The sequence below is a fragment of the Cibotium barometz genome, chromosome 51, assembly GCF_041138505.1.
Source record: "Cibotium barometz isolate CiBa-2024 chromosome 51, ASM4113850v1, whole genome shotgun sequence".
Taxonomy (NCBI): Eukaryota; Viridiplantae; Streptophyta; class Polypodiopsida; order Cyatheales; family Cibotiaceae; genus Cibotium; species Cibotium barometz.
In genome coordinates this window covers 25243711-25270035 of record NC_141096.1, presented here as the reverse complement: position 1 = coordinate 25270035, position 26325 = coordinate 25243711, and the positions used below count along the sequence as shown (strand labels likewise).

Here is a 26325-nt window from a genome sequence, read left to right as displayed (position 1 = left end):
GAGGAAAGATCCTTCTCTTTTTGTTGAGGCTACAACATCTGGCCCACTATCATCTTTTTTACTTGATGGTGGGCATAGAGTCAATATCTCTTTGAATATATGCTATAACTTAAGAAGATGCATTTTTGTGTTTTGATATCTAATTTGGTACTATAAGCATCTAGAGTATGTTCATAACACTCACCCCCAAAATTAAGTTGTAGCTAAGGTTTCTTGCCCAAGGAGGCTTATATAGAGTCATTCTTTTTAGAATACTTGTTGAGCTCCAATATAGGTGTGTTAAATGTCTTAGAACAAAAGGATTTAGGAAAATATTTGCTATTAAGTTTACTCCTTGCTGTTTTCATAGTAGTGTGTGATTCTTACGCTCTCTATAATGGCATTTTACTATAGAGTATAAGTGGTAGTGAGTTTTCGATCAATGTCTCTTTCTTTGAAAAAACCTACTAACTTGTTAGACATGAATCCTCATCCTTAGTTCATATAGGTGAATAACCTTTGGTCCTTTTCTTAGTTTCCATTGCTAGCTATTCCTTAAAATTTTCAAAAGTTTGGATCTTTTTCTTAAAAAATTACACCCAAATCTTCTTGTTGTAAGTATCATCAAAGTGAAAAAAATAAGGAGAACCTCCAAGTGTAATAGTATTCATATTTCCACAAAAATAGCAATAGGTATGAGCTAAAGAGGAGCCTTGGCCATGAAATTAACCTCTTTTAGAAAGATTTTTCATCAACCCTACAAGTTTAAACTGATAGAAAACTAGTGGCAAATGCTTAACAAGCTTACCTTTCTAAAATTCTAAAAGAGTCTATATACTAAGATGTGCATATCTCTTGTGCCATAGTTTACTACTACATTTTTGAAAGAGTCTACATACTGCGATGTACATATCTTTCAATCATGTCATAGTTTGCTACTAACCAAATTAGCATGGAATACAAATGCTAGTTTCACATAAGTTGTTTCTTCAAATTCCCTTTGCAATGATCCTCTCGTCTTTGTTAAGAAGGACATCCCTAGTGTAGTCAAAGTGTCACAGTTGTGATGATCAGAGATAGAAATAAAGTTCATCTTAATATTTGGAAAGACTTTGAACACTTTTTATATAAACTTAGACATAAACAATATTCAACCCATAAAAAGTGAGATAGTAGTACCTACATCTTTGATCAAACACCTTTCATCCCTGCCACCATGATGTCATCTCTCATAGGCCTTAGCAAGGAATATCCATCTCTATATATGGTCATATGTCTAGAAGCCTCACTCGCAATGGTGAATAATCAAGTGTTACTACATTGGTTAGTTCATTGCACACTTCTTTGATGTCAACAAGTAGGTCTATTTTTGTAGCATGACTAGATTCTTTCTTAGTTTGTACGTAGCATTATACGGGTCGTATAATGGATTTAGTACAAATAACACGGGTTATTCGTCATTTTCTCGTTTAAATAGATGAATAACATTTTTTATTTTTTATTTTAATCGAAAAAATTATCGATCGATAGTTTATCGGTCCATATTATATTGATCTAAAACAATATAGAATGATAATATATCGATTGATAAATTATAGATTGAAAAATTGGATTTATAAGCAAATAAAAGCTTATTCAATCAATTATCTTTTTGAAAGCTTTGTGAGAGAGAGAGAGAGACTGATTAGAGAGAGAGAGAGAGAGAGAGAGAGAGAGAGAGAGAGAGAGAGAGAGAGAGAGAGAGAGAGAGAGAGAGAGAGAGAGATTAGATGCAAGTTTAGGGTGATTAGTAGGTAATTTTTTGACACTTTTTTTTGCTTTTTGTTTGTCTTTTTATGCTTTAAAAAAAGCTAGTTATGTTCCCTTTAGCACCCGTATGGGGTAGTTAAATAGTAATAGTTGTTTAAGCTTACTGTGTCCACTCGGTCTTTACCACCCACCAGTTGTGTCCACTTTAAGTTTAATTTGCAGGAAGCCACTTACTGTGTCCACTCTGGTCTTTAGCGAGACTAGTTGTGTCCACTTTATCATCAGAGAAAGCCACTTACTATGTCCACTTTGGTCTTTACCAACCAGTTGTGTCCACTTAAGTTATCCTCACATGAAAGCCACTTACTGTGTCCAGGATGGTCTTACCGACCAACTGTGTCCACTTTAAGTTATCTTCACACGGAGCCAATTACTGTGTCCACTCTAGTCTTTACTCACTAGTTGTGTCTAGTTTAATTTTTCCTCACACAAAGTGACTTATTGTGTCCACTCTAGTCTTTACCGACTAGTTGTGTCCACTCTAGTCTTTACCGACTAGTTGTGTCCACTTTAAGTTCACTATATAGGATCCCTTATCATGTCCACTGTAAGGTTAGGTATGCCCACTTTAAGATTAGTTGTGTTGACCTATAGTTTAGGTTCATGGGTCATACGTGTCATGTGATCAATCATACGTTAGCTATAATTTTTATGTTGTGCGATAAAATTATATACAATATTGCTTGGAAAAAAAAATATGTGACGAAATTAATGTTTCAAATTTATCATGTGATTAATTTAAATCTTTTACATTTTGTAGATCATGGCCGAGTCAATTAATAGGCCTTAACAAAAACTCCTTTAAGAGACTGTTTGCATGCATTTAATAAACATGCCTGAAGATGAGCTCAGATCATGTTTTGATCCAAAGAGGAAGGAGCTTTTTGAGAGCATGGTAGGTGAAGTTAGGAGGAGGGCATTCAGCGGCTCTTCGAGAGACTTGGGCAATTTTTGATAGCCAAGTTGACTTGCTAACATCAGGCAAGATCTGCATAGAGTGTATGCGTGCTTTGGGCTAGCTTCAGGTGGTTGCAAAGAATATGCCTGTAGAGAAGACAAGTGTCGAGGGTTTTGCTACCCGATTAGCATTAATCACAAATTTATACAATAGCTACAAAGGCAAAGGAAAATATAAAGCCATAGTCGAATAAGAGCAAGAGGTTGGTCATCCTGTAAAAATTGCCAAAACAGAGGTCATTACCATAGCCAATGCACTAGCTCTACAGCTGCTGGACAGTTCGTGCTTGTGCCTAGAGTTCTTGCTAACTGCTAGATTGGGTGAAGGTGCATTCGTCTTTGTGTGCAAGGTCAAAGTGCATGAACTGGCCTTCCCAGATAATTGCTATGCTACGAAGTGCATCACTCATGGGGAATCATTCATGTTACCAGAGATGATGGCAATGCATGAGACTACTCGAGTGCATGTCACTCATTGTGGTATTATTTCGGCAAAGGGATTAGTGCGTTTAGAGGACAGACCAGCAATCACCTATCAATTTTGGAATGGTGGACATCTAGAAAGATGGATGAGCCAACTTTGAATTGATGGATCAAGACCTATGCCAAGGGATTTCCAGGACGTGCCAGAGAATGTAGGCACAACAGGAACATTTAGAGGTCACATCCTACAAACCATTAATGGCCTCTTAGAAACCCTTGAGTACATGCATGATAAGGATCTCTTGCACAATGATCTGCATGGCAAGAATATTATTTTTCATTTTGATGAGAGCACATGTAATGTTTATGTGGGGCTAGCAGATTGGGGTCAGGTAACATGCACACGAAGCACATCTTATCTTCCGCACCTTCCGGATGAAAGACTAGAGACAAAGACCGAGTGGCAACAAAAATACAAACATGTTGTGCTTGAATGCTTTTCTACAAGTCCTCCCTCTTACAATAAGGCCCAAGATGTATATTCTATGAGTTTCCAAATCAAGCGATTTCTTGATTGTATTCCAAAGCCATTTCCAACAAATGAAGAAGTTACTGCATTAATCGCTTGGATAAGCAAAACCATGCGATTAGGAATGTCAATATATCCCCTATCAAGGCCATCAACAATAACAGATTTAGCTTTATGTATGTATGTAGTCCAAATAACTGGGCTAGACATTAATAGGTTCTCAGGCTTGCATCCATATGATGGCTATTCATAAGGAACATGGATATATTGTAAATCTCAGATTTGTATTTCAAAGAGTCTATCTGAATTGTCTTAAATATTAATGGTAATGTTACTATAAATTATCTCAAAAATTCAAGTGTGACTACTGTGACTATGCATCTTTTAATTGTCTCGAATATTCAGGTGTGACTATACTAAATTGTTTGCATATGATTGTCTCTAAATTTTCTACATACTAATTGCTTATTTGTATATGATTTTTTTTTGTAAACTATAATAAAAGAAATTATATTTTTGTGAGGTACAGATTAACCAAATGGAGGCTGAAGCAGCTGACGAAGCATATAGACCTCCGCAGGTTGAGAGATTAGATCATGTAGAGTCCCAGTGCATATTACAAGAGGAGACTTGTCGATTTGGCGCAAGCAAGATCTGTCAAATTTCTTTGAGGAAATTTCAAATGAAGAAGGGTTGGAGGGAGATCCCCTAGCACTTAAGGATGTGAAGAAGCTATGTCCTTCCCACTTTGTACGTGACACTTTGTTCCGGATAAGTGGTCGAGCAAAGGAGGGCCCCCCACTAAAACTCTTTGATCTTCAGCATGTGGGATTGGCCAAGGTCTTGCTACTAAGGTTTATACATAAAGAGAGAGCAATGCCAAACAACAATCAAATGGCATTATATTTTATTTAACAAGTGTTCGTCCAAGATTGGACCTCTCGTCCAAAGAATGTAGGAATTGGTCTAGGTAGACCTAAGGAACAAGCAGCAAGAAGAGAAAATATTCCCTTGCCAGCACGAAAGTGTCTCGTCATCTTGTTACACAATGTGTTAGAATTTCGTGGTGCTCATGCTAGATCAAAGATGTGGAGGAGACTCACAAAATACAAGAAAATATCTTGCTTATTAAGTTGCTCAAAATACAACTAGGCTTCTTGCTCTCCATACAAAAATGCCTTCTAGCTCCACCTTTAAATAGGTGAGCTAGTGGACCATAAGTCCATTCACACACACACCCTTTTTCTCTCCTTTTACATAACCTTAGTCTCTTAATACCCCCCTCAATACCAACTATGAAAGAAAATTGGAATAGGTGGTATTGGACATAGGTTGCCTTTATAACATTAGGCGTACAAGGTTAGGAATATAGGTGTGGTTACATTGAGATTTAAAACAATTTCTCAGTGGAGTTAGAGGTTGATACAAAGTTAGCCTATGACTCTTTGTTATTAGGACATTTAGAAGTGATATATCCCGTTTGTTTACACTTGTTACATTTCATTTTGTTGGGATATTTGATCCAACAATTATTTGCCAAATGACCCACCTTTTTGCAATGGACACATCTTACTTTAATCACTTGATGTGACAAAGCTTGTTCGATATTCGACGAAGTTGTTGCATTTGAAGATTCAACTCCTCCCTTTGGCCTCTTTTTTTCATCAAGACAAGATTGAATGACTCCTTCAAGGGTGGGATTAGGTATGTTCTTCAGGGTGGTGACTAAGGTGGGGTACAGCTTCTTGACTGCCTTTAGCAAAACAGCCACTGCATCATCTTCATCCATTCTCGCATTCACTGATGCAAGTTGAGCCATAAGGCCCTTCAAGTGAGAGATGAAGGCTCCAATGCCATCTCCCTCTTTGAGTTCCAAGTTGAAAAATTCTATTTTGAGTGAGATCTTGGAATTCTTACCACGAGCTCCATAGAGCTTATCAAGCTCATCCCATTTCTCCTTTGTAGTCGGAAGCTGGTCCACATGGTGAATGAGAGCCTCATCAAGATGAAGCATGATGATGGCTTGTTCCCTCTCATCATATTCAATATCTTCAGCCTTAGTTTGATCAATAACCTTAGTGTCGGAGATGAACGGCCAAAAACCTTTAGACATCATTTTGTACTTGACAAGGACTTGCCAAGTGTGGAAGCCCTCTCCTGAGAACTTCTTAATTTGGGTGTTGTCCTTTGACATTGGTTATTGAAGGGGATTACTAGAGAGTAATGGGCTGATTTATGAAGAAGAAAAAACCAAAATTTTTTGATGTTTTGGCTTAAGTAGAAAGAGAAAGGCTTATGAGAGTGCAACAACCCTTAATCAAGCCAAGGATGTTGCATAAAAAGGAGATTAAGATGGTGAAGCTTATGGTTTAGCATTTAGGGTTTGTGTCCAACCACTAATTCTAATGGAGATTAGCTTAATTAGTATCAAAGAACACTTTGTTTGGTGATTAGGATCACCATTAGTGTTTAAAAATATGATTAGTGCTTAAGAGGACATTTCTAGCGTCTAATGACACTTACATTGGTGATTAGATTCACCACCATTAGTGTTTAAGAACACTAATGGTGTTTAGAAACACTTTGGAATGACTCCCCTCTGTTGGATTAGTAGCCTTATTAGTGTTAATCAACACTATTAGTTCTCATAAGCACACTTTGAAAAGCTTTGCACTCTTGAAGATGATGTTGATGAAGCTTGATGAGAATGAGGCTCATGAATACCTCATGGTGTATGCCCACCACTTCAAGATCAAAATAGGATCTGCAACAAGCCCTCACAAGAGCACTTAAGTGATTAGAACAAAGAGGAGACGATTTGAGCAAGAAAAAACTTGATTTTGAAGCTTTAATGGAAGCTTCAATGGCTTTCAAGGAGAGAAGCCTGGTTTTTCTCTGATTGTGAGAGCTTGGAGCAACCATTAGGGCTAGGATTTGGATTGTACACCCTTGAGGTTATGGGCTTCAAAAGCCCAAAGCCCACAGAGCCTGCCATTGCCTACACATGGCGTATGGCTGTATGACTTCAAGCGTAGTAGAAATCGGCACCGGCGCACTCAGATGGCAATGCCGCAGCAGCGAAGGAGGAAACCCGACGATTGACTATACGAAAATGAGCGCCCGGACATCCTTTTCACTTTCCTAGTTGAAATCTCCTTAAGATCTTGCCTCCATGAGTTGCTAGAGCTCCTCCACTGGCAGGAGGCTCTGTTCCACAAGGAAAAAGATAATGAAGTTGACCTATTCTACACCACAAAAATGACCTAATCTTGCCAAGCTCTGATACCATGTTAGAATTTTGTGGTGCTCATGCTAGATCAAAGATGTGGAGGAGAGACTCACCAAATACAAGAAAATATCTTGCTTTATTATTAAGCTGCTCAAAATACAACTAGGCTTCTTGCTCCATACAAAAATGCCTTCTAGCTCCACTTTTAAATAGATGAGCTAGTGGACCAGAAGTCCATTCACACACACACACACCCTTCTTCTCCCCTGGCCAGCCAAGGAATTTTCCTTGCAAGCCAAGGACAAATAGAAGAGAGTGTGATTGAGAGGATTGCTTGACTTGAAGCAGAGGTTGCATCATTGCGTGCAGAGAACCAAAAGATCCATGCAGTGATTGCACATTATCAAAGTCTAAGCAATGTGTCACCTAAGCTATTCAACATTGATGATTTACTTGGAAGCCTAACAAGTGCTAGTGCTAGTGGTGGCCACTTACAAGGTGCTCTTGGTGGTGATTTAGATGGAGGCATAACCCAAGTGGATGCAGAAGACTTATATTAGTGACACAAAATCTTTTTTAGATATTTTTTAAAGATTCAAAAACATTTAGTTGTTAAAGATGATTTAAAACTATAATGGTAATCTCTGTTTTTGAAAATATATTCTCACAAAAATTTGATGTTGTATTTCAAGTTGTATTGCATGTTAGTGATTAATTATTTCAAGTTGATGAGTACAAGTACATTATTCTTCTACTAGCACTGGCACTATATCATCAACTTCATCCATATCTGAGGCATCTGATCGTACTTCCCATTCATCCTCATCTTCACTACATCTCTCTTCTGCAAGCAACTGCATCAATAGTAAAAGGTAATGGCAAGATTGTGCAGCACGAGTAGCTATATTCTAAGGCATATGTAACATTCTTATATTTCAAAATACATATACCAAGTCAGCTACACACGATGCCTTTAATCAATTTTGCCATTTGGTGTGAAGGAAATCCAATGCTGACCAATGTCTTTCACAACTTTATGAGACGAAGTTGCAAAACTGAAAAAGCACACGTGTGGCTACATACTTCAGCTTGAATGTTTCACTGCCATACTCTTTTCATCACATTGGAGCACTCAATTTCTTAATTGCATCCAAGTGCCATGGATCCCCAAAGCTACCAATTTTATTAGTAAACTTCACACATTGGTGGAAGGCTTCTTTCCCATCATCACCCGGCAACAATTGACCACGTACTGTTTTAAAATTACCACTCACTTCATTGTTCGTTGACTGAGAATGAGTTTGAAAGAAAGGCTCCAAGACAAAAGCAACCCCATGCAAAGGTGTATGTAATTGAAGCCATATTTCATTAGCCTGGGCTACCATTTGTGCCTTCTCTCTAACATTGAATTGGTTAAACTCTTTTAAATGCCATATAGCTTCAGACATTAACCAATACACTTTACCAATGACAAACTTCTTAGTGTCCACAATACTGAGAAGTTCTACAAGAGGCTTAGTAATGTTGATAATTTTATCAACATTTCGCCAAAATGTTAGGAGAGTGTATTAAATTTTGGCACCTAGTTGCATCATCAGCGTGTTTTGAATTCTTGGCTATCCAAAGATCCCACCTCCTATTTGCCACTGTCTCATTCAATGTTGGGCGAACTACTAACAACGTTTGCAATACATAATATGCTCTGCAAATCTAGTGGCACAAAAGATTTGCAACAAAACAAAGCATGTGAAAATTGGTGCTCTTTTGATAAACTTCACCACATGGTTTGCAGCTAATAAAGTGGGTTGAATGAATGGCATTTTTTCAATATTCTTTAACAACAACAAGTTTATAGTATGAGCAGCACATGGCACCCATGTTATCTCAGGATACTTTAGTGATATGGCCTCGCCTGCACTCTTGTAATTTGATGCATTGTCTGTGACTATTGTTGTTGCATTTTCGGCCCACCCACTCTTGCAATTGCCCGGTCATAGATTTTTTGTATGTACGAAGAGATTTTCTCCTTCAACGAGGCGTCTATAGCCTCTAGAAACACATAACCTCTAGGATATATGCAAACAATATTAATCAAGGACTTCTTTTGACAGCTAGTCCACCCATAATTGTAATTGTATAACCAAATGTAGTCACAAAATCAAACACTACACATTTCAATGCAAGTTCAGCCATATGTTTGATCATGTCAAGATACTCTGTCTGCATTTTATTATAATAAGGTAATTGAAACCCAGACTTTGCTGTACCTCATCAATGCATCTTGAAAAGTAGGATTTTGGATTAAATTGAATGGAATCCCACATGCAACAAATGCTTGTGTCCATTTCAAATGTAATTCAAGCATCCCTATGTGCAAAGGTGTCTTCTCTTTACGACTCTTCTTGCTAGAACCCTACGTCATGTATGTAGACAGAATACTAGCAGATGGTCATGATGTAGACGGAGTAGTTATGGATGGACAAGTATTGGACTAGCATGTGCTATTGATTCATGCGCTGGACCACAAGATGACATACATTCACTTGTGTATTAACTTCTTCGACCATCTCCATTGGTCGTACTACAAAGCCTAATTTACTTTTTGTATTTATATCCCCTTTGACCTTAAGCTTTGCTACATACTTATGTAGTTTAGCATGTAAGTCAGCAGGGGGTACTATGCAATGTTCAACATTATCACCAATGCCAAACAAATGTTCTTTGATTCTAGTAATGCTACCATGAAATGCATCACCACAACTTGTACACCGCATATGAGATGATGTTTTTCCTTGTCTTACCTCATCAACATAATCCCATTCTGGACCATGCACCATTTTAGCTGATTGATATAGAAAACATGTGCAAAAGAATATTAGATATGAACAATACCCTAATTGAATAAATTAAAAGAGGTCGCAACACATTCATGTCCATGAATGTAACAGTTCTCAGAGGAAGGGTTAACAATACACTTGAGACGACCTGCTAGTCTACCCATGGGCCCAAAGTCTTTCCACATTCTCACCATCAAACCGAAGGTACCTCTCCGAGGAGGGTGATGATAAGACATGGGCTACTTTAGGTTACCATGGGCCCCTCGTGTGATTGATAATAACTCCCATGCTCCTAATTAATGACTCTTGCGTTCATGGGCATGCAATATTGAAGCATCTCACTTCATGCAAAGAATAGAATAAAACCTACTGATCGATATTTATCTTTAGAGTGTGAAGCAAGCTTCAAGCACAAAAAAGATAAATCGTAAACTGTAAAAATCTCTTTAAAGTGTGAAGCATGCTTTGAACACTGTAAAGGATAAAACCTGCTACTTATATTTCGCATTATCTTTTAAGTGTGAAGTAAGCTTCGAACACAATAAAAGATAAAGCCTAAACCTAAACTTTTATCTTCTAAGTGTGAAGCAAGCTTTGAACACAATAAAAGATAAATCCTATTCCTAAGACTTTATCTTTCAAGTGTGAATGAAAGATAAAACTAATTTTTGTTTTCTAAAATATATGTACAAGTGTGAAGTAAACTTCGAACACAGGTACACATATATCTAAACCTATATCTAAGGTTTTTTTACTTAATATATTAGAAATCTTTTTAATTCAATTTTAGAAGCACTACCTTGGAAAGAAATGCCTCTTTTTTTTAGCTTACGGCCTTCAAATATTAAAAGTTGTGCACATAGTACATTGGAAACGATATACTATTTTTATAGTGAGTTATTTCGATCAATAACTTTATCGATCGATAATATATCAATCGATAAAGTTATCGATAATATATCAATCGATAAAGTTATTGATCGAAATGTAAGGTCCTAAACGTATAACCCAAAATATGTGATGTGTCATTGTGTAATACGCCAAGACCATACTAGGGAGTTCAGGAAAATCCCAATTCCCATTTTCTAAGATTGAAAAATGGGGGGCACGATGAACCCCTTTAAAATTTTATCCAAACCCCCTAATGTGACATATCGTTGGAAAGATATTGAAGAGTTTGTTCTAAATCCACATTCTCCAATAACTTTGGAATTGGTATGCTCAAGTTACACCAAAAAGTAGATTGAAAAATAAATTCCCAAAGTAATGGAATTTTCTTAAATTCCCTAATATGGTCTTCGCCCGTATAAATAGGGCAAACGTATAAAATGGATATTATTCGCGTCGTATAAAATGAATCTGGTTTAACGTATAATGCAACTTAGCTTAGTTTTGAGGGTATCATTCTTGGAATTCTCTTTATTTTTTTAATATTTTCTTTTTCTGTGTCCTAATAAAAGTATTTAACCTTTTTCTTATTATTTAAAGAGTTAGAATTCTTATCCTTTTTATGACAACATCTACAAAATGATATATAGTTTTGAACTTCTTCTAACATAACCTAGGAATGGCAAAGCCGTTTTTGATATATGTTTAGTTTTATATATGTTTCTAAAAAAAACATCAAATGGCCCAAAATTTGTAACTTCTACAAAGAAAAGATTATTTTTAAAGGACATCTAATACCTTAAGAAACAAAATGTTTGATTATCTAACAACTATTAATATATTTTTTGTTTATTTGTTGGACCTAAAGCCATTTGCAAAGGGTTCAAAAATGTCAAAGATATAAGCCATTTGCAAAGGGTTCAAAAATGTCAAAGATATAAGCTTTTGGCAAAAGGGTGGATTAATTTACTATATATCCTTGTTGTTACTTTAAAACAATGTTAGCTTAAGAAAAGAGCATATTAAAATAAGATTGAGAAGGCTATCCCATTTTTTGTAAAGCTTCAAAATGATATTTGAAAGAGTGTCTATCCTTATCTTGTAAGCATGAAGGCATAAGCTAGTCCATAATTGTATGTACTTTATTTTTATTTAAAGTGTTCAAAATAATATAACATCACTACCTAGAGTACTACAACTTTAGGCTTATATTAAGGCCATCTTGTTACGGTAATAGAATAATAAGTTCATCTTGTGATGGTGAGCCATCATTATTATAGTCAACATTGATATGGTATATAGGTGTGTGAAGCTATGTAAAACATGTTGGAGTCAATACGTCCCAGATGAACGAAGCACTTGAAGAGAAGTGCCAACAAAGCCCACTGGGTGCCCAATGAAAGAGGCACATTCTTTTGAGATCCTGTATGTGAACCGAGTGTTGAATAGGAGTCAGTGCAAGAAAACAACATTATAGTGTGCTTTTAATTAAAGAAAACAGAGATCAAGTATTTTTTAAGCCTTATTTTGAGGAATTGATTTTCTTACATTTTAGTTATAAAACTAGCATCAATTGAAAATCGAGTTGACTCGATGATTTTTCTTTGATTTAATTGGTCGAAAAAGAGATCTTCTTATCGAGCACTCATTAGTTATATGATAACAATAAGGTAGTGGTGTTATGTCTGAGAGCAATACAGGAGAGGTAGGGCAAGATAAGATATAGTTGGGGTGGAAAAGATAATATATTACCCATTGGTAGAGCTTGAGCTGAGGAAGACCGAGGTAGGAGGGAGGAGTGCAATGTAACCCCTGATTCCAATGAGGGGTGTGATTAAAGAAATAAGGGGTGTGATGAACTGTGTGTGTTTTTTTTTTGGCGAAGAGACATGTTACTCACACCACCGCATCTTGTGGAGCGAGAGGGATGGGGCATGGTCATGAGTAGTGGCGAACACTCTAGAAAAAGAAATGAACCAACCATACAACCCAAAGAGAAAAAAAAAAGGAAAAGTGAAAAAGGAGAAAAAAAAAGAGAGAAAGAAAAAGGAGATGTAAGTTAGATATATATATATCTATACAAGATTAACCACAACCCCACCTCCCTCCACGTGGACAAAGGAGGTGGGGCTAATTCAAAATAACCACTCCTCCTACAAGCGTGAGAAGGAGCCAAATCTCACATCTTCCAATGCAATTTTGAATTTGAATCTAAGAAGATCTCATCTCACATCTTTTAATGAAATTTTTATATACATGCTTACATACCCTTAGATACACACACCTATATATATTATGTATGTATGTGTGTGTGTGTGTATGTGAGAGAGAGAGAGAGAGAGAGAGAGATTACATGTAAGATGCATTTATTTGAGAGTGAACACACCTCACCACTCATCCCTACCATTAAAATTTAATCTAAAATTTAATTAATTAAAATTATATATATTTGTGTAAATCTATTTAAGTGTGTGTGTGTGTGTGTGTGAAAGAGAGAGAGAGAGAGAGAGAGAGAGAGAGAGTTTCTATGTGAGAGTGTGTATGTGTGCATGAGAGAGAGAGAGAGAGAGAGAGAGAGAGAGAGATGATTTCTATGTAGAAAATAGTTTGTGTGGGAGAAGAGATAGTGTGTGTTTTCATTAGGGTTTCAAATAAAAGGTTTAGTGTTTTAGGCTTTATGGTTTAGAATCTAGGGTCTAGGGTTTAAGGTTTATGGTTTGGTATTTGGGATCTAAAGTAGAGGGTTTAGGGTTTGGGTCCTATGATATAGGATTTAGAGTTTAAGGTCTAAGATTTAATGTATGTGCAGTGTGTACATGTGTGTGTGTGTGTGTGTAAGAGAGAGAGAGAGAGAGAGAGAGAGAAAGAGAGGCAGATAATTTCTAAGTAGGAGATGGGAGGAGAGAGTGTGCGTTTAGATTAGTGTACATGTGTGTGTGTGTGTGTGTCTGTGTGAGAGAGAGAGAGAGAGAGAGAGAGAGAGAGTATATGCATGCATGTGCGTACATTTGCATCTATGTGTAGAATGTGCTTGAGAGAGAGTGAGATGGGACAGACCTGGAGAGAGAGAGAGAGAGAGAGAGGATAGGTGAAAAGAGAGAGAGATAGAGAATAAAAAGTAGCTTTTAATAAAATATAAATTAAATAAAAAACATATGTGTATATGTGTGTATACATGTGTGAGTTTTTATTTACATTTATATATACATACATACATACATACATATGTATGTATGTATGTATGTATATATATATATATATATATATATATATATATATATATATATGTTTGTGTGTGTATGTGTGTGTGTGTGTTTAGATGTGTATATGATATATCTATCTATATATTTAAAAGTGACCACAACTTATCACCCATCTCTGTACATAAAAATTTAATCAAAATTAATTAAATTATGTCGATGTTTGTATTTATATTTTTAAATACATGTATATATGTATAAGTATATGTGTCTTTATATTTAAAAGTGACCACAACTTATCACCCATCTCCGTAATAAAAATTTAATCAAAATTAATTAAATTATGTCGATGTTTGTATTTATATTTTTAAATACATGTATATATGTATAAGTATATGTGTCTATATATAGTTTATGTATCTAAAACATAATATTGTATATACTATATATTTACATATATGTATGTGTGCGTGAGAGAGAGAGAGAGAGAGAGAGAGAGAGAGAGCGCTTCTATGTGTGGGAGAGTGTAAGAAGAGAGGGAGTGTGTGCATGTGTCTGTGTGTGTGTGTGTGTGTGTGAGAGAGAGAGAGAGAGAGAGCAAGTGTGTATATGTGTGTGCATGTGTGAGAGAGAGAGAGAGAGAGTGTGTGTGTTTCAACATTTGAGAGTGTGTCTACGTGACAGAGAGAGGGAGAGGGTTATGCATGTGTATGTGTGTGAGAGAGAGAAAGAGAGAGAGAGAGAGAGATGGTTGTAGAGAGGGAATGTGCGGGTGCAATACTAGTATATATGATAATACCTGGTGCGTTGATGATGATGGGAGGAGGAGCGCGAGGAGAGGACGTAGAGGGTGCCGCCTATGAAGAGAAAGCCGGAGATGCTGACGGTCAGGACGGCGGCGATGATGAGGCCGAGGCCGCCCAGGAAGACTAAGGGCAGAAAGAACAGCATGATGGCCACCAGTATGAACCCCGCCACAGCTGCCACGCCCGCCAGCCCCACCGCCACCAGCTTCGCATGGTTTAGCACCGCCGGATTGCTCATCGCCGCGCACTGCTGCCACCACAAGCTCAGCTGCTGCCACCACAACGACGCCACCTCCTTGGACTGCATCTCTCGCACGCTCGCCAGCAAAACGCCGCCACCACCACCACCACAAGAAAAACAAGAAGAACGCCACCACAAGTAAAACGCCCTACCTGCACAAGAAGAACACCACCACCACCACCACGAAGAGGAGGTTCTTACCTTCTTGATCACAAACAAGCAGGCGGAATGAGCCCAAGCACTTGCAGCTTTATGAGCTCGAAATGAGAATCTCTAGGTAGCCTACTGATTTCCCCCGCGTACAGGCTAACGATTTTTTCCCTTGCTTGGGCGGTGGTGGGTGGTGGTGGTGGGCGGTGGTAGATTCCTTAATGACAATGTCATTTCAATGAAAATGAAATGATTCCATTAACGACCTCGCGAAGGAGATGCACCATACATTGATTGTGCTAAAATGCACACTCCAACATCAAGGCTTGATTCATTACATCTTAGCAAAAATAAACCTTGCATCTTATTAGCCCAAATAAACCTTGCATCTTATTAGCCCAAATAAAGCCTATTTTGTTACATCATGAAAGAAAACCCCTCCAAAGCAATGACCTCTTAAGCCCCATGTTCATTGACCCATGACTTTTCAAGCTACTAAGAAATAGTTATACATTTAAACATCTCAAAGCCATGCTCATAGACTTGCCCTCAAAAGGTGTTAATTAACCTCCACTTGAATAGGAGATCTTTCCATTGCAAGCCTCCATTTGCAGTCTAATCAATTGTAGATGATGTGTAATTGTGATACTAACTCAACGTGTAATCTATGATTACACAAGCTTCAAACGTTGCATATGGAGTATATATAAAGGTGGCATTAAATAATATGGTCAAGTCTTGGAAAACTTGACTATGAGGACAAGTTTTATCTCCATTAACCTCTTTCTTAGGAGGTCAAGGTATCCTCCACTTACTTCAAGGCGGTAGTGTTGGCTCCTCCTTTGGCCTTATTGGATTGGATTATCTTTCTTAAACCAAAAGTTCATCTCCATGTTCATCCTAATTAGTTGGAAGAGTTAAGATCATGACACCACATCATCCATATAAAGGGTTGCATGAGTAACTACTACCTAAATGACTAATCTAACTTAGGGTCAAATTTCTCCACTAAATTCTTGTATGGGTACATGATTATAAGCACAACAATGAGCTCATAGAGGCTACTAGTAGGTGTTTGGACAATTGGTATTTTCTCCCATGTTAAACATATAGGTTATCAAGCTATATCATGCATCTATTTGATGTGCTCAATATAATTATGGAGAACATCTTTATCTCCATCTAAGTTACCACGAGCTCTATCAAGGTCCATTACAACTAATGAGAACGATCTCTACTTGTGTATCACCATAGCTATCCTAACACTTAGGAAGCATTATAATAGGAGAAATTTGTCATTTTTTTGGTTGATTGGGAGTGGGGGTGTGGGGGTGTCACTATGTAAAAACCCTATATAGTAACAGATAATTGAAAAAACCGCTAGGGGATCTATGAAAGCTCTATCAAAATCCATTACAACTAATGGCTTTGTGTGTGAGAGCGATCTCTACTTGTGTATACCATAGCTTTCCTTACACTTAGGAAGCATAACAATAGGAGAACTTTGCCATTTTTTGGGGGGGGGGTGGGTGGGGGGTGTCACTATGTAAAAACCCCATATAGAAATGGATAACTAAAGTTCATTTTTACAACTAATTGCTTTGTGTGTGAGAGCGGTCTCTACTTGTGTACCATAGCGATCCTTACACTTAGGAAACATAATGTTCAATAGGATAACGTTTTTTGGTTGATTGGGGGTGGGGTGGGGGGTGTCATATAGCAATGGATAATTGACAAAACCCTTTCTTTAAGAAAATATATACACACATTTTTTTTAAAAGATGATCAACCTATCGATTCTATATTCCAATTTTTTTTAAAAGATGATCAACCTATCGATTCTATATGGAATATTCCAATTTTTGAACTTAACTACCCCTTATATCTATATAATTTATGTAATTATGTTAAAAACAAAACCCCCAATTTTGTTGAATGCATGTGCTTTACATATTTCGCAATGTTCCCCCAAGCAATAGGGATAGTAAACTTGCATTTAGGTTAACTCTTCTCCCACTTATGAATATATTATCCTCACTAGGGCATCCCTTACCAATCTCGTAGAATGAACCTAATGAAACAAATCCAATTGCTCTTATGAAAGCAGGTATCCTAATGACGTGTCATTCCCTTATGCACTAGTTCTTATTTTCTTTTTAACGGGAAACTAGATCCTATGACTAAACACCCACCCCTCTTCACATAAACACCAAGACTAGTTTTATATTCAAGCCATCATTACAATACTATGAAGACGCTATCATGAGCATAATCACAAGAATGATGTTGCCAATGGACCACATGGAGAGGCTTTTAAAAAAGGGGGAGGGGAGGGGAATAGGGAAACACACATTCCTTGCACAAAGAGAGGGTGTTCACATGCACAAGAGAGAGGGCGTTCAAATGCACAAGAAAGAGTTCAAGAGACACGTCATGAAAGACATGGGGCACATACACATGTTGCCAAGATCACCAAGATCACATGTAATCTTGTAATATTTCGAAGGCCACAAACACATAGCACACACATCAAACTAGTCACATTCATGGTTCTAAGTATTTCACTCACTTTGGCAACATTATCAAGAAAACACACATCACATGTCATATAAGCACAATTCAACACATCACATGTCATATAAGCACAATTCACATTCATGGTTCTAAGTATTTCACTCACTTTGGCAACATTATCAAGAAAACACACATCACATGTCATATAAGCACAATTCAACACATACAAAAGTACATTTCAACACACTCAAGGAAATTATATGCACCATAGCAACAAGAGAGAGAGAGAGAGACATGCACCCTCATTGTAGAGAGAGGAAAAGATGCTCATAATAGCAATAAGAGAGAGAGAGAGAGAGAGAGAGAGAGAGAGAGAGAGAGAGAGGTGGAGCAACACAAACATAGAGAGGGTGGGTTAGCACACACATAGAGGTGGGTTAGCACACACATAGAGACAGTTGATTAGACCTATGAACATGAATTTAAAGATAAGCAAATGAAAAACATAATGAAGGAACTCTCATTGCCATAGAGACAGTTGATTAGACCTATGAAAATGAATGAAAGATAAGAAAATGAAACACGAATGTAAAGATAAGTAGATGAAACACATAACTCTCATTGCCAAACATACACATATAAGTGAAACATCATTGTATGTTTAGTCAACTTCTAATTGTAACACATAACATGAAGCCATTCAATTATTGCATTGGGTTTATTAAGCATCATTGTTCTTGGGTATACATAGGCTTTTATAGCCAAATGGTGAGGTGGTGAGTGGTGCTCTTTAATTGCCCATCCCGACGTGCCATGTCATAACTATTTATGTTATGTTATTCCCCATCATGAGTGTGACAGGTTGCAATCCATTCCTAGGCATGTGTGTGTGTAGCCGCATCTTAGGGTAGTTTCCTAACACCTATCCTCTCCCTAGAATTGTTGTGAGTGCACATCTACCAAAATGTAGCTCGCAACAAATACAAGGCATACCATTTCGACTCATATAAAATGATTAGTGCATGTGTTTAAGTGCTATAGATGGGAAAGTGAATTTGGATTGTTGTGCAGCTTGTATGCTTGAGATTAACTTTGAGAGTGTTTTTTGATGAGATGAAGAGCATAAATTCAAACCATCAAAGGCACTTTGAAATGCCGGATCAGTGGCCAAATCTGAAGAGATTTTCTGAGGTGATATATGTTGTGAGAAACTATTTTTGTTAGCTTCTATGCATCAAGTTTTTGCCACCCTTCATCGGCCAATCATTATACATAGTTGGATGATTTGGTTAAGTTTTTCTATGCCATGAAGTACCAGTCATAGATGGTGTTACTTCCCATAGCACATGCTTTGAATTTTTATTGTTGGTTTAAATCTTAGCAGATTCTCGAATCTTTAATTTAGTTGAGTCAAATGCTGTTTGTCATGTTAGACTCCTCTTGGGTCTAAAAGATATGTTGTATGTACATCACCATGGGTTATTTCATCATAAAAGACTTTCTACATTGTAGCACGCTTGTCGAATTTGGTTGAACCTTCTTGAGGCTCCATTAGATCGGACTTATCCATCCACTATAGTGGCTTCATCAAATGTGACTGTCTTGATGATTGTAGTGCTACATTGGCCTAGTCTGTCAGTCTACTTAGATTCGACAATTTGCTAGTTTGATCGGACAATCTTCACATTCTACATCATCCTTCTAAAGTATACAACGATGCTTTTATAGAGCTGAATGGTGAGGTGGTTAGTGGTGCTATTTAACTGCCTATCCCAACTTGCCCTATCATAATGGTTTATGCCACATTATTCCTCATCATGAGTGTGTGACTCTCGGTCCTTGAATGAGCATTACTTAGGTGGCGGTCCATTCCTAGGTATGTGTAGCTACATCCTAGGGTGGTTTCCCATGATAATACACACACACTTATATATACATATACATATATATATATAATTATATGTATATATGTATATATACATAAATATATACATGTATATATGTATATATATATGTATATATGTATGTGTATATATGTATATGTGTATATATATGTATATATGTATATATATGTTAAAACCCTAAAGATCTCTCTAGCTAATCACTATGCATAAACCAGGCATATACTCATCCACCAACCACCCCTGAGCCCACACATAAATACAATGAAGTACCACCAAGAGATATGACTTCATTCCAGAAGCACATAGCTCTAGCATGAAATGGAAAGAGAGTAGATACAATGCTCTACACAAGAGAACATCCCTTGAGAGTGCCCCACGACCCTATTATATAGGAGGGCCCTCAAGTGACTCTTGACTCTCCATTTCCATGTGTGACCCTTGGTTTCCTGAACCTAACCTAAACCCAAGGTTAAACCTAACCCTTGCCCCACTAGAGCATGTGCTCACATGCCTAGGGTGGGTGAGCCTCCTAGTATATGCACATATAACGTGCACATTGTTGAGAAAACGTGGTGCTCATGCTAGATCAAGTGTGTGGAGAGGAGAGACTGAAAAAGTACAAGAATAATATCTTGCTTATTAAGTTGCTTATGAATGCAACTAGGCCTTGCTCTCATACAAGATGCCTCATGGCCTCATCTTTAAATAGGTGAATAAGTGGACCTCAAGTCCATTCACACTCACACCCTTCTCTCACCCTTCTACTCAACCTTAGTCTCTTAATACCCCCCCTCAATACCAACTATGGAAGGATGGAATAGGTGGTATTGGACATAAGATGCCTTTATAACATTAGGCGTACAAGGCTTGAATATAGGTGTGGTTATCTAGGATTTACAAAAGTGTTCCTAGAGCCTTAGAGGCTATTACATTGATGCCATCTAAGTCTTTATTTGTTTGTCGCGATGAAGATGTACACCTCAATGATGGTGCACCCCACTCTTTGTGTTTGCTTGGCTTCTTGTAGATGACATGCTTAAGAGATACATGCCAATATTGCTTCCACCATATGCTTTCCACCTTGACTATTCTCACACAATGATCATAAGCAGGCTGCCACCATTGCTTAAGTGGTTTGCTTTTAGATGGTCCTCCAACATGCTTTATGCTTCCTTGAATACCATATCTCCTCCATGGGCAATGAGGTAGATTTAAATGGGAAAGGGAAAGGGAGGGTCTTACCACTTGCCTTATTGATTGGTCAAGGGCAGTGTCTACTCCACAATTACAATAGCTTTTATGCATGTTGGTTAAATGATACCCTTTAGGGTTTGAAGTTACAAGCTTAATGAGTAATTGGTTGAGGTAAATACTCAAACAAATAAGGTTTATCATCTTTGGCTCAAGAAGGAGAGGACATGGCTCATAATGTTGCCAATGCCTCTTACAAAAGTAATGCCAAAAGATGCTTAAAATCATGACAACCAACAAGGTAGAGCATTTAGGGATTCTATGCTCAACCTTACAACTCATCTTAGACGATGAAAGTGTAGAATATGCAGCGGAATGAAGTGCCTTGGGCTTGGGAAACGAGAGCATACGGCTTATTACATGCCTATGCCTCTTACAAACAAGGGCCTCAAGGGTAATACATAACAACATTGAAGATGAACACTTAGTGTACATGTGTTCAAGTTTAAAAACACTCAAAAATCTGAGTTTGATGATGAAAAAACCAGAATTCTTCAACCTCTTTAGCTTATGAGATGAAGACAATTGGTTCATGGTTGCACCATTTCTTTTTTTGGAGGAAACGATTTGACGATGAAGACTTGAATGTGGCACTTATGGTGTGTGCCCGGCCTCCATGTTGATGAAGAAGAGCCTCCTTAATGTAGATGACCTCCTCCTTTGATGGTTAAAACCACCTTAGTGTTTAGCAACACTTTGGTTGATGATTAATATCACCATTAGTGTGTATAAAACATAATTAGTGGCTAAAAAGCACATTTTTAGTGTAAAATAACACTTATTTTGGTGATTAACTCACCATTAGTGTTTAATAACACTACTAGTGTTTAAGAACACTTTTTCTTTACTGGATTAATAGAGTAATTAGTGTTAAACAACATAATTAGTGCTTAAAAGCACACTTTGAATCACTTTGAAAGCTTAAAGTTTGATGTTGATGTTGAAGCTTTGTTGAGCATGAGGCTTATGGCTACCTCATGTGGATGGGATCTCTTCAAAATCAAGAGAAATCTCAGCTACAAGCATTCACAACACCATTTGAGTGATTAAAGCAAGGGGGTTATGATATGAGCAAAAAGAACTTCCAAAAATCAAGCTTTAATGGAAAGCTTGAGAAAGAAGAAGAACCCTGCCTGGTTTTTTTTGACGATTGCCAGCGCGTTGCTGCGTGTTTGAAGCTCAAATCAGAGCTGTGAGTCCTCCACTCTATGGGCTACCATAGCCCTAAGAGCCCATCTCCTATAGTGGTCTACAACCCGGCTATGGCTGTACGACCAGTAGGCAAAACTGAAAAACAGCAGCCAGGCGACGCTTCCGTGGGCAATGCCGTCGCGCGCAGCGCCAGGAGAAATCAAGGAATTGGCCGTACGAAATGCAACGCCCGGGTGTGCTCCATCTCCCATGAAGAAAGTTTTGAGAGAAATGGCTTCTAGAGGCTGCTGTAGCTCCTCCACCATGAGAGGCTTGAGCTCCACACAAGAAAGATAAGGAAAAAATGGATATTTTTGACCTAATCTACACCACAAGTGGTCCAAATCACCTAAGCTCTAGATACCATGTTGAGAAAACGTGGTGCTCATGCTAGATCAAGTGTGTGGAGAGGAGAGACTCAAAAAGTACAAGAATAATATCTTGCTTATTAAGTTGCTTATGAATACAACTAGGCCTTGCTCTCATACAAAATGCCTCATGGCCTCACCTTTAAATAGGTGAATAAGTGGACCTCAAGTCCATTCACACTCACACCCTTCTCTCACCCTTCTACTCAACCTTAGTCTCTTAATACACATAACATACTTCCCCTCTCTCAAAACATTGTGCTCTTGCAAAATGAAATGAAGGAAACCTACGCTGAACGTTCTCAACTGACTCCCAAGTCGAATCCTCAATTTCCTTGTCTTTCCACTTAATTTTAACTTCAAGGATTAAGCAACAACAAAGTTTCCTTTCGCTAAATTCAAGTACCTTTTCAGGTTCATGTGTGGAACATAGGATAAAACTTCAACTTCAATGAGTTCTTAAGGAGTAACTGTGTTATCCTCACCTCCCAGCTTCTCTTTCAGTCTATTGACATGAAAGACTGGATGAGCTCTGACATGTGGAGGTAGTTTTAGCTCATACGCAACCGTGCCAATCTGACATATAACTCGGAATAGAACACAATATCTAGGAGATAATTTTGAGAACTATCTTGTTAACAAATTTTAAGAATCTTTAGGAACTTTTAAATAAACCAACGCTCCTGGCTCAAAAGATCGAGGTGAGTGTCCTCTATCAGCATTAAACCGTTGCTCTATCTCGAGCACTCCTGATAGAATCTTGAGCTTGGGTCAACATTTCCTGCATATCATGCAAGAAATCCCTCGATGCACCAAGCTCAATGTACTTAAGAGAGACCGACATCAACAGGTGCCCTGCGTTGATACCCATACATAAGCATGAATGGACTATAGCGAGTAGCCGTATGCTTAGAATTGTTATAGGAAAATTCCATCATTGGAAGATATTTTTTCCAACTCAATGGTTTTCCAGAGACATATGCATAAAGCATATCCTCTATAATCTGATTCATACGCTTTGTTTTCCCATCAGACTGTGGGTGATCATAGGAACTCATACTCAAAGTAGTTTCCAATTTCTTAAAAACTTCCTGCCAAAAATGAGCCATGAACTTTAAGTCCCGATCGCTCACAATATTAGAAGGTAGACCATACAGTCTAAATAGTTTCTTGACAAATTGGTAAGCCAATTCCAACACTTTAACTGTTGTCTTTGTGGGTAGAAACCTAGCCATCTTTGTCAATCTATCCCCCATGACTACCCAAATGGCATTGTGACCTTGCTGGTACGTGGAAGTCCCATATTGAAGTCCATGTAAATACTTTTCCACTTTTGAGACAGAATATCCAAAGGATGTAATAACCTAGTAAATTTAAGGCGCTCTGCCTTATTAATCTGACATTGATAACACTTGACCACATAATTATGAACAAAATCCTTCATTTTTTGGCTAATAAAAAGTCCTTCTAACCAAAGCCAAGGTACGTTGAATGCCAGGATGCATCATGGCACTCAAATAGGATTCTCAATTTAATTTCTGGCACATCTGGCACGCAAACCTTATCATTTTAGAATAAAAGACCATTCTAAATAAAAAATTGGTTGGCTTTTCCTTCATTTACTAGGTTTTGATCTACCCTCAGAGTTGGACCCTGATTTTGCCAAATTCTAATATTTTTCAAAGAAAATATATGTATTGCATTTTCTCCTGAGTGAATCGTACAAGTTAGAAGTAATTTTCGTGAAGCTAAGTTCATTAACTTCACCAATTCAACTCAATGCATCAGCAATGCGATTCAAGCTACCTTTCCTATATTTAATCATGAAATCACAGTCCTGCATCAATTCAACCCATTTGGCCTTTCTACCTTTTAAGTCCGGTTGATCACAAATGAACTGCAAAGACTGGTGATCTGTTAAGACCATAAAGTGAGATCTGTAGAGATATTGCCTCCATGCTTTTAATGCATAAATGATCGCACATGCAACTCTTTCTCCTAAATTGGGTACCTAGTTTGTGCATCTTTGAGTTTCTTACTCTCGAAGGCTGTGCATAGGCTTCCCATCCTGGAACAATGCTGTGCTTACCACAAAATCACTAGCATCAGTCTCAACAATGTAAGGCCTGCTATGATATGGTAAAACTAACACAAGTGCATCTCAAACTTTATATTTCAAAGTATCAAAAGTTTCATGTAGCTTCTCATTCAACTCAATCGGAGAATTAGACTTCTTATTTTTACCCTTAAGAAGGTTGGTAAAAGGCATTATCAACTTCCAATAATCCTTGATAGATTTTCAAAGAAATACAACGAAACCTGAGAACGATCTTAAAACCTTTTGGATTCGATCCAAATCTTTACTTAAGCCATCTTGAGAGATCTTATGACCTTGTAACCTTGTTAACATTTGTAATCAATACACATCCGCGAGGTACCATAATCTTTTTTTAAAACTAGGACAAGTGGTGCACCCCAAGGAGAATTACTTGTTCTAATCTGATCCATCCTCAAGTATTCAGCTAGTTGCTTGGCTACCTCGTCTCTCTCAATCTGGCTAAGCCAATATGGAGGAATACTAACAGGTTTTGCACTCAGCACTAGCTCAATTTTATGGTCCACCTCTCGTTTAGGAGGTAATCCGTGAGGTAACTCATCATGAAATTCACTCTTAATGGAATTCAACACTTTACTTTCCCAAATATCCAAAGAAAGAGTGTTTACATCAAAATGAACATATGAAGACATTGGATCCATAACCAATTGGAAAAGTTCATAGTTAAAAAGATTTTCCATTAACTCGTAGTTAAAAAGATTTTCCATTAACTCAAGCTCATTAATAAAAGTTCCCTTATGTACAACAATGTTTCCCTTAAGAGTAACAAGGTTTCCATTGTGATGGAAAGACATCAAATGTTTGACCCAATCAACAGAAAAATCCTTATTTTTTCGATGAAACCATTCCATCCCTAAAATGATGTCTACATGACCTAAGCTCATGACATGAAAATCAAGTCTATCTGAGTACAACTGGATGTCTAACAATGGTTTTGACAACTTCTTGCCCCAGAATTAGACTTGTCCTCCAACCATCCTGATCTTGTACGTGTGATCATTCTTTGTGGTTTCCAACTTCATCCTCTGTACCACAATGTTGTCAATAAAATTGTAAGTACTACTAGGATCAAACAAAATATGAACTTGATGTGCATTTATTGATCCATAAACACGAAATAATTTGTTTGGACCAAAATGGTGAAGTTCTGTAATGTGCACAGATTTCTTTGGTATAAACTTCTTCGGTGCCACCTTTTGTCCAGGCGCCGAAGGTAATGTAGCTCCATTAAAAGGACATTGACAAAACAAATATGGTCACAGATTTCATAATTCAAAATTTCCATTCAATCCCTTGTTTCACAAAAACAGTACCACTCTGGACTCTCCGTTTGGGACCAACTGGTCAGCAACGAGATCCAATAACAGATTACAATAATCATTTCGTCACCATACATAAATATATCTTCCTCAACATACACATGGGTGTCCTAAGTACTGCGAGCCCGTGTATTGCCTGGTCAGAACCCTCCAGGATCCTCCTTAGGTGTCCAGGCACTTCACTCTCAGCAGGGACCGCTTCGTCGGCCCTCGCCAATCGTACCGGAAGCGCACCATTTTTCACCATACCCAGGCTAGTCAAAACCTGGGCAGCTTTTTGCCGCGTGAGCTGTCCCTCGACCCGCCAGCTGTTGCAACCGAACTTCCCTTAGATAAACATATATGCCAAATGCTCCCTCCAGCATTCTAGCATAAGACAGTCCTTTAGAAAACAGGGTTTCTATGCAAGTTTTCAGTTTTGATTTTGTTTGAAAACCATGAATAATCTTAAATCCGTATCTCAATACTTCTAGATCTAGGTCTGAATTTCAAACAGAATTCTTCGAATTCTGTTAACTTGATCCTCAGATCAAAATCAAAAGTCTTAACTTAGTTTCAGATCTCGGGGTGGGTGTTTTGTGTATATTTTTCCTGAAACTCTGGTGGGCACATCG

At 37.7% G+C, this 26325-nt stretch overlaps 1 protein-coding gene across 1 annotated transcript; it reads right to left on the bottom strand.

Moving 5' to 3' along the window:
• Positions 1-11761: 11761 nt before the first annotated feature.
• On the bottom strand, positions 11762-15153 carry LOC147609461 (uncharacterized). Its single transcript, XM_086787899.1, has 2 exons — positions 14651-15153; positions 11762-12074 (listed from the first exon to the last, which is right to left on the bottom strand). The coding sequence occupies exons 1-2, from the start codon at positions 14962-14964 to the stop codon at positions 11984-11986; spliced, it is 405 nt and encodes a 134-aa protein (XP_086644025.1). The 5' UTR covers positions 14965-15153; the 3' UTR covers positions 11762-11983.
• Between the last annotated feature and the right edge of the window lie 11172 nt (positions 15154-26325).